The 9,239-nt window shown below is 29.2% G+C and overlaps 1 protein-coding gene across 3 annotated transcripts; it reads right to left on the bottom strand.

Annotated features, from left to right (window-relative positions):
• Positions 1 to 5,286: 5,286 nt before the first annotated feature.
• On the bottom strand, positions 5,287 to 6,995 carry LOC119672768 (probable serine hydrolase). Of its 3 annotated transcripts, none has more exons than XM_038083899.1 (3): positions 6,911 to 6,995; positions 6,498 to 6,608; positions 5,287 to 6,441 (listed from the first exon to the last, which is right to left on the bottom strand). In XM_038083899.1, exons 2-3 carry the CDS (start codon positions 6,594 to 6,596, stop codon positions 5,521 to 5,523), a joined length of 1,020 nt encoding a protein of 339 aa, XP_037939827.1. In that variant the 5' UTR covers positions 6,597 to 6,608; positions 6,911 to 6,995; the 3' UTR covers positions 5,287 to 5,520. The 3 variants fall into 3 exon arrangements, with proteins under 3 accessions (XP_037939827.1, XP_037939824.1, XP_037939825.1); XM_038083896.1 differs by having other exon boundaries at positions 6,880 to 6,987; XM_038083897.1 differs by having other exon boundaries at positions 6,903 to 6,983.
• Positions 6,996 to 9,239: the final 2,244 nt, after the last annotated feature.

The raw sequence follows: 9,239 nt of genomic DNA, 5'->3' as shown, positions 1-9,239 counted from the left end.
GTCCAGAAATGTTGCTGTTCTGAACTGGCCACCATATTCGCCGGACCTTAACATAATAGAAAATGTTTGGGGATGGCTGGCTAGAAAAGTGTATGAATCTGGAAAACAATATTCAACAAAAACTGAACTAATTGAAGCAATTCAACGAGCATGGGCTACAATTTCCCTTGATTATATTAAAATTTTGTATGATTCATTTCCCGATAGGATCTATGAGGTTATATTAAACAAGGGAGGTTCAACTCATTACTAAAATGTTAATTTTAACAAATTAATCCTTAATAATAAATAAATACACTATCCCTAGTGCATAAAATAATTAAATTTATTTAAAAAACAAAAATGTGCTATTCAAGTGAAACGAAATTTTTATGCTATTTATATACTTATTTAGTTTGTCATCTTTTAATATAAAAATTATTAAAAAAATGCAAGTTTTTTTATTTTTATAATAAAGATTATTAATCACACTACCTATAAAATCTAAAAAAAAATTGTCTTATTTCATTAGTTTAAAAGATATAAAGAAAATAAATTAAATATGTGAAGTGTGCTATTCAAGTGAAACGGAGTGTAAATGTATTTATCAAACAAAAAAATATTTAATTCTTTTCTGTTCTAAAATCTAGTTAACTTCGTTTTTCTTGAACGCACCCGTTCAATTTATAAAAAAACAACAAAATTATAGTATTCAACCAACAAAAAGATAACGTCGCATATCCACTGAAGTAAAAGTTTATCTTAAAATTGACATGGGTTTCTGGGTTTCGATTTTTTTTTACTTTTTTCAAATCCATTTTATTAAAGTTAACAAGTTTTGACAATTATCGTCAGCAACCATTGCAATAATTTTTTGACTTATATCATATTTATTTTATTCTAAAGCTATGACATTTTAAAAATTAATAAAAATAATACTAAACGTGTATTTAATCTCCAACAACAATAGTTGGAGAAAGATGCTCGTCCTCTGATAATAAAAACAAAGATTAATTGAACAAACACGATTCCAAGACAAAAGTTTAGTGTTTGCTTTGAACTCTTATAGATACTGAAAGATAATAATATAATATAATTATAAATTTGTGCATATATTAAAAAAAATAATTTTTAAAAACTTATTAAATATCTCATATCTGCTTTTAGGTATTGTTGCTATTCTTGTAATCCAGTTAGGAAATTTATAGCAAGGAAATAACCTACTCAAATAAGTCATAAGGAAATTTGAATGATATGTCTATTATGCTATAATAATAGGAAATTAATATCCAATAAAGTTGAAGCCAACTGATATTTTACATTAGTTTAGAATAGCACAGAATTACCTACTATTTTCTTACAAGTATTCCAGCTTTTTATTTAAGGATATTTATTTGTTCCGAAAAATATTGAATGATAGGAGCTGTCCAAAGTTGGAGAGTGGATTTTTTTTAAATGCTTTAAAAAAACAAGAAAAATTGAAATATTTGTTATAATTTATCATAAATATTTGATGATATTCAGTTCAATTATTATGTTTATAAATATTTATAACTTTTCTGACAATTCAAGCGGTATCCCTAATAGTGATAAAAGAGATTTTCTATATGGTCCCATCCAACATAAGTTGTATAATTTCTTATTTAATTTTTTTTTCTTTAAGATCATCAATAAATTATTGACTACTCCATATTTTGATAAACTTGAATTAATAAGTGCTAAACTAAGTGCTAAAATTTTAAATAATATCATCATTAACTGTATCATATAATAAGAATTTTAAGCTGGTTTCCAACGCGATTACTTCTGCAGTGATCATATAAACAGATAATAATACTGATCGAACAACTTACGGAGTTTAGAACCATCTTATACATGACATTTATTGTCTACGAGAAAGCTTTCGACGTCCTACGAAGGGAAACAATATGGACAACGCTGGAAACCAGATATATACCGGAAAAGCTAATAAATGTCATTAAATGATGGCACCATTTCCAGGGTACTGCACGTAGACGATTAAGTGATAAGTTTCATACAATTTCAGGAATCAAGCAAGGTTGTCCGCTTCCTCCGCTTCTTTTCATTATCATACTTGATATGATTCTAGAGGTTGTGGATCTCACGCCGTAGAGTATACAGTGAAAATTGAATGAAAGATTAAATAACCTCGCATTTGTCGATGATTTAGTTCTGCTCTCACAGAGCCACAATGAGGTATAGTGTATGATCAACTCCATATCTGAAATGTTGTGTAAGACCGACTAAGAAATAAACTGCAGTAAATAAAAACGATGCACGTAAACTCCCGCAATAAAACTCCATACTCCGTAAACTATTACAGATTAGAGTTAGCCGAGGAATTTGAGTAGTGTGTTGACCTCGAATAGTGGTACTCCGTAAAGAATCACAACTTAGAGTAATCCGACAAATTTGGGTATCTCGATAGTCTCGTGACTCCGAATGGTGGTACTACTCGCGATGTGATAAAACGTCTAGAGAAAGCTAAACGTGCTTTTGTTGTACTCTCTCCATTTTGGAGATCAATCGTCATTAGAAGAACAACATTTTTAATCCTTACATTAAGAAGGTACTATTATATGGCTGCGAATTCTGGCACATGACCAACACTTTAAAACAACAACTACAATGTTTCGGCGACCGATGTCTCAGATGCATCATCGGCATCTTCTCGCCTGGACGTATCACTAATGAATGTTTGACTAGTTAAAAATCAAATCAATCAGTCGGGTTTAGTGGTGTAAATATTCAGGCCTATTCTGAATCGCAAGGGAATGGGAGTTTGTTCCCTGTTCCCAATTCCCCTATTCTGAATAAATTTGGTAAGTTCCCTGTTCCCAATTCCCCTATTCTAAATCGCATGGGAATGGGAGTTTTTTCCTAATTTTGCACAATTGTTGTTGTTCACGAAACTGGTGTCTCCCTAGCGATTCAGAATAAGGGAGCTGTGTGTTCGGGAACAGCGTGGGAATAGGGAGTTTTTTCGCTGGGAGTATTCAGAATAGGCCTGATTATATTTAATATAAAAATGTAGTAAACAACACAAATATTACCAAATATTGGGCTGGGCTAGCTATAATGTGATAAATCGATAAAAATAGAATATTTAGTCCTTTTTATGGAATACGTTTTATTAGTTAATGAAAGAATTGTAAGTGTTAGGAAGCTAACAACTTTTTTTATTGGCTGCTTAGAATATAGAACAGCCGATCGCTATTTTTACTCAAACTTATAAATGGTGGAAAAATCATATTTTTTAAGTGAATCCCATCAGGAGAAGGTCCCATCAGCAAGGTTTTTTTGGTATTTACTAAGAAACTTTCGTAAACTAAATAACATATTAAATCGATGGCTTCAAAATTTTGCAGTCCCCGCTAGAACTATAATATTGTACTTATACTTAATGGTCACAATGGTGTTTTTTGTGCGAAAAAGCATGAGACTGCGACAAACTAATCTATATAAATATATTTCCTTGTAGCTTATGATGACTAGCAACAAAGACAACACGCTGTAGATCTCTGCTATGGTCATCATGTCTTTTGACGTCAAGGTTATGTCATCAATATTTTATTTATGATGTGTGTGTTTCTGAGAGAAGTAAAACCACATATGAAATATTAATTTTGTGGATTTAAATAAAATGTGCGTTCGACTCCATGAGTGTGAAAAACGCAAATTGATAATCGGTTCTAACAAGTTGCCAATAATATTTCACTTTTGTTTTGAAATTCAAAATATCCAAAAATGTATGCTAATAGTTTCGTTTACGAATTAATTTTCATAAAATTTGCCAAATATTTTTGAATTTTAGATCAAATAAATATTAGTATGAAAGCTAATATATGTAAGATAAAAATCTTGTACACAGCAGAACTGTTGAAAGAATATTGTCATTCAATCCATTGAAGAGAAATAGAAATGGAAATGGACATATATACACTCGTGGTCATACAAAATTGATTGTGAACGCCCACATGTGAGATTAGTTCAGTGATCTTATAGCAGCAAGTTTCATTGAATATATTTGAAGTAAAAAGTTACTTATTTCTATTTTGTTTATTTTTATATTACTAATATGATTTATATTATATAAATGTAGATGTATTTATTGTCCTTTAGGCTATAAACTAGTAGAAAACATTTTAAGCAGCAGAGTTAACAGATGTGCGCGGTTTTTGCGAACCCCTTGAAAATAGTTTTTCATTCGTTTTTTACATAAAATTAAAAGAAAAATAGAAGGAAAGTATCAATAAATCTTTTTTGCTCGGTTATCATTTACTCTCAAGCTGTTAAGGCATCAATTCCGGTAATATATGTACAGAACTATTTTAAAGCAATCACTTATTAAACACTAGAAAATCAAAATTCCAGTGCTGCTAAAACTGTAGAAACAAACACTGTAAAAATAGAAGCATACCGTTAGGCGAGCTGAAATTTCCATTTACTTAGCACTTTAACTATTAACTAACATACAACCCAACTTTGTGAGGTACTGCCTTTATTTCCTTAAGCCTAGTACTAGCGTCCATACTAGCATCAAACTTCATATGGAAAAGAAATGACTGATATTGTACAGTCTTTTTTTATATGGAGTTTTATGCTCATATTTTATACGAAGTGGATATTAGTACTAATTTTTAGTTGGGATGGGTCTATGTTATGCAGGCAGTCCCATGACGAATGTTTCGGCTTCTTTTGTTCATAATCGAAATTTCTATTTTTCCTCATGCCCAATTTTTAGTTTATAATGAAAACAACAAAAATTTTATATTTAACGGAACCATGCCTGTCTGCATAACATAGTCAATAGTCTAAAATTTGATATTTTTTAATTCTTCGCTTATCAACATGTCGATGAATACTTTTTTAAACTTTATGAGTTTTATTAAACAAGTAATTAATTAAAATAATTGATGCACAATATGTATATTCTTTCAGAGAAGCACAGTACTTAAGAGAAACGTAAATAACCTTTACTCATTCTTTTAATTATATATTATTTTATTATTGACAAAGTAGGTGCGTTTTTCTGACTCAGATATAGTAAAGGGATAGATAGATAAATTCACGACATTATTTAAAAAACCTTTTTTTTAAAGCATCTTCTGTATGCTCTTCGATTTTTACCGTGTACTACAATTATTATGTTTAAAAGTTTTATGATGAAAACATAAAGCATGATGTCACATTTTGTTGGGTTTGATGTTTATATTGGATCTTTGTAAAGTTCCAATTAACGTCTTGTTATTATAATTATTAAAAAAAAAACAGTGCAATCAAATTTAAGGTAATAATAATCAACCTAGATATGATTTTATTTGCTAGAGAATTAAGTATGCACAATAACTATTAAGATATAATTGCTTACAAAATAAATTAAAAAAGTCATACATGATTACGAGGTATTAAATTTTAATCACACAGACTAGCATCCCTTACAACCAAAATATTTAACAAAGTTTATAATACAAAAGTTTACAAATTTTCTTTAACATATGATATATATAAAAACTCTATCTACAGTTTGCTGGATTTTTCTAATTTCGGTTTTGGGCCAAATCGTTTAATAAAATTGTTTATTGGTTCAATTACCAATTCAGGATTGTTCATATGTAAATGATGCGAACCGTCACATTCAAAATATTCAAAGTTCGGTTTTTTTGTGAGAATATCAAATACCTCATCATAATACTTTTTCTCTTCGAAATATGAAGAGTGTCGTGCTTTAATAAACAAGTATGGACATTCAATTCTTTTAGCCATTTCCACACATAATTCCTGTGAGCCTGCAGCATAGTTATAGAATTTTAATCTACGGTCACGGCAAAAGAAATATTTGTTTGGATATTTTTCCGATTTTTGTATGTGACGCGCCAGCATATGGTGGCAGATATTCTTATTCACTGAATGGAATGTACCAATGAAAATTCGTTCAATGAGTTCATCATAAGCGTAACTTGGCGGTTCAACATTGCTTCTATTACGTTCATCCTCACGTAGAAATTCATCCATGCGTGTTTCCATGGTACGTATGACACTGCTATATGGACGCTGATGCGGTTTTAGAGCATCAATAGCAATCACCATATCCACTTTATCTGGAAATACTGCAGCGAATAAGAAGCCAATAATTGCAGACATTGAATGACCAATAATTGAAACTTTTTCCCACTTGTATTGTTTCATGATTATGCGTATTATGTACAAATTGTCGACGGTATTGTAATAGCAACCATCTGGTAACCGAGAGGAAAGTCCATGACCAGGCAAATCAATTGATAGAAAAGCTACTTCTGGTGGGAATAGGGGAACTAATAAATCATATGTTCCTGCATTGTCCTGCCAACCATGCAGGCCTAATATAGGCTGAACTGTTTGTGGACCGTACCATTTGCCTGAAATGTGTCCCCAAGGCACTGGTATTGTTACTTCTGCAAACTAAAAATTCAAATATTAAAGGTCAAAGTTTAAGTCAAAGCACGCCAACTAATTACCTCACGTAGTGGCTTCTCGCCTGTTAAGTCACTTGCGTCACGATACCTATTCGTCATGACGAGAGTGTCATTATAGTTTGATGAACTATTGGACTCCATAATTTTGTTGTGCTGCAATTAAGTTACTAATTTAATTTTATTTTATAATTAGGTTTATGAACATTGGTTTAAGAGTTTGCTTATCTATTATTAAAATATGATTTAAGATTAGTTAAAAAAAACACAACTGAGTTAAGTGAAAAAAATCTTATCAATGCTCTTTATTTTATGAATTGTTTTCCTATGCCGCTAAGACTAAATTCACAAGAATAACTGACGTTAAGATACTTTAGAAAATTTTAATGGATAAATATAAACAAACATTAAAAATTTAAATAATTACTTTAATGAAGTCAAAACACCGACCAACTCACAACAAAGTCAAAACAATACTCGACATCCAAGCAACGTAAGTGATATGACAATATTGTGCTGTTCTCTTTCAAAGTACGCAAGAACAAATTTTATGCAGTAGAACACATAACAGAGTCGTGTTCAAAGTGCACATTTTCAGCAATATTTACCTTTTTGTATAATTACTATACACACTATATATATATTTAGTCATGAATAATTAATAGGTTAGGTTAGGTTATCAATAACATATATATTGCTTTTTTTAAATATTTTTTAATTCCACAAAGTAATAAATGATATATTATATTTTATCACAAATTGCAATGTAAACGAAGTATTCATACTCACTAAATTCATATTAAATAACTTAAATGTTATGCTATGTTTAGACTATTGCATATAATTCGATAAATATGCAATAATATGTGCCATATTCCCACAAAACATATTCAAAATTCATGTAAATATATGTTCGGTAGGCTCGATAAGTCTACATGTAAACGCAGTATAGTCTAAATTATGCTAAATAATTTATATAAAATTTTAAAACTTTAAACTTTCCATGTGAAAACATATTCAAAATTCATGTAAAAATATGTTCGGCAGGCTCGATAAGTCTACATGTAAACGCAGTATAGTCTAAATTATGCTAAATAATTTACCTAAAATGTTAAAACTTTAAACTTTCCATGTGAAATCTTTATACTATGTTCAGACAGCCAAATTTCCTTAATTTCATAAAATTGAAATTAAATTAATTTTGAAAGTGTTCATACTGCCCCAAACTAAGGAAATCATATGTTTTTTGTTTACAAAACGATTTTTAAAAATTGCATGTTCCAAACACCATTTTAAAAGTTGATTATTATAACTATAAAGTATGTCATTCAGTAGGTTTATTAACTTTAATGAATTTCAGGTATGTAAATTATTATTTTTCACTCTAACAGTTACAGTTTTTCCTCTATATTTAAATTTAAAAACTTGCACTACTTTCAAAATATTTTCCCGGTTTTATTCAAGTGAACAGTCACTGATATTTATTTTTAAAAAATGTCACATTTTAGTTATCTCAACTTTATCTTTTGAATAAAATTTATCTTACGCATTTCAACCTTCATTTCAACGAAATCAAGACAATTTTCCTAAATTTCGTTCCAACCTTAAAACTAAATTTTGTGTGGAAAACAAGCATAACATAGGATATTAAGATTTTTGCGAATTTAAAGTGTGTCTGAACATAGTATTACTAATTAATAACTTTTAACTGTCAAAGCAGTTGCTACTTTTTTACATGTAATTTTCAAAAATGTATGTAATTGTTTAACTTTTCATATATATATAAAAAATAAGAAATTTCTTTGTATTATTAAATCAAATTTTAGCACAAGAAAAGCACTCACTATTTATTAATTTAACACTTCAGCAATTTAAACAGATTTAAATTAAAATTAAAATGCTAAATTAAAATTGTGAAGACAATTTTAAAGTCACTTAAGTTATTTACTAAGTAAGCAGGGAGAACATACTATAAGTTTTCCTCTACCTTTACGTCGAAAACTGAAACTCGATTGTTTTCATGTTTGCCTCTCCACGACATTTCATTTACATGACAACTAATAGTGATAATAAATACATAAAATTTGAGAAAAATAATTATTTTACTTTCAACTTGAGCACGGCAACCCTATTTTGCCAATACATTGAACAACAAAAAAACAGTTGAGAAGAACTCTCAATTATTAATTTTGACGTATAATTTTTTTTTAAATATTTAATGTCACTGATTTATTAATAAGTGGAATCTGATTTAAACATTATTTATTTTTATTGAAATAATAAGTTGCATAAAGCTTTCGCAGTACTTATCGGTGTAAATATTGTATGGTTTCAAGGCCAATGTCAAAGAGCAAATGTAAAAGTGTAAATTAAGAGAGAAGTAATATTGGCCAAGATTGTTGATTTGTTTAATAATATACAAACAACAACTTGTTTAATTATGTACTAAAATAAGAAATTCGCGAAATATATAATCAGGTACAAAGTCCGAATGAATCAAACATACATTTTTTTATGAAATTAGTCAATCTGAATTTGTGATGTAAACTTTCATACGGACGTGTGAATTGCCTGACGACATTACGTGAGTTGCGTTGACGTCCAAGAATTTATGGAAATAAAAAATATTTATTAGTTTTGTGTAAGTCAAAAACAGTAATTATATTTTAATTAAAAAAACGTTATAAGTAAAAAGTGTATAGCTTTTATTGTGATAATTGTTGACATACATTTAATAAGAGAAGAACACAATGTGTTAAAAAGTGGCCAGTATTTGTATTTTATAAT

This window comes from Teleopsis dalmanni, chromosome 1 (assembly GCF_002237135.1).
Source record: "Teleopsis dalmanni isolate 2A chromosome 1, ASM223713v2, whole genome shotgun sequence".
Lineage (NCBI taxonomy): Eukaryota > Metazoa > Arthropoda > Insecta > Diptera > Diopsidae > Teleopsis > Teleopsis dalmanni.
The sequence above is the reverse complement of the archived record's forward strand: the minus strand, read 5'-3'. Positions and strand labels throughout refer to the sequence as shown.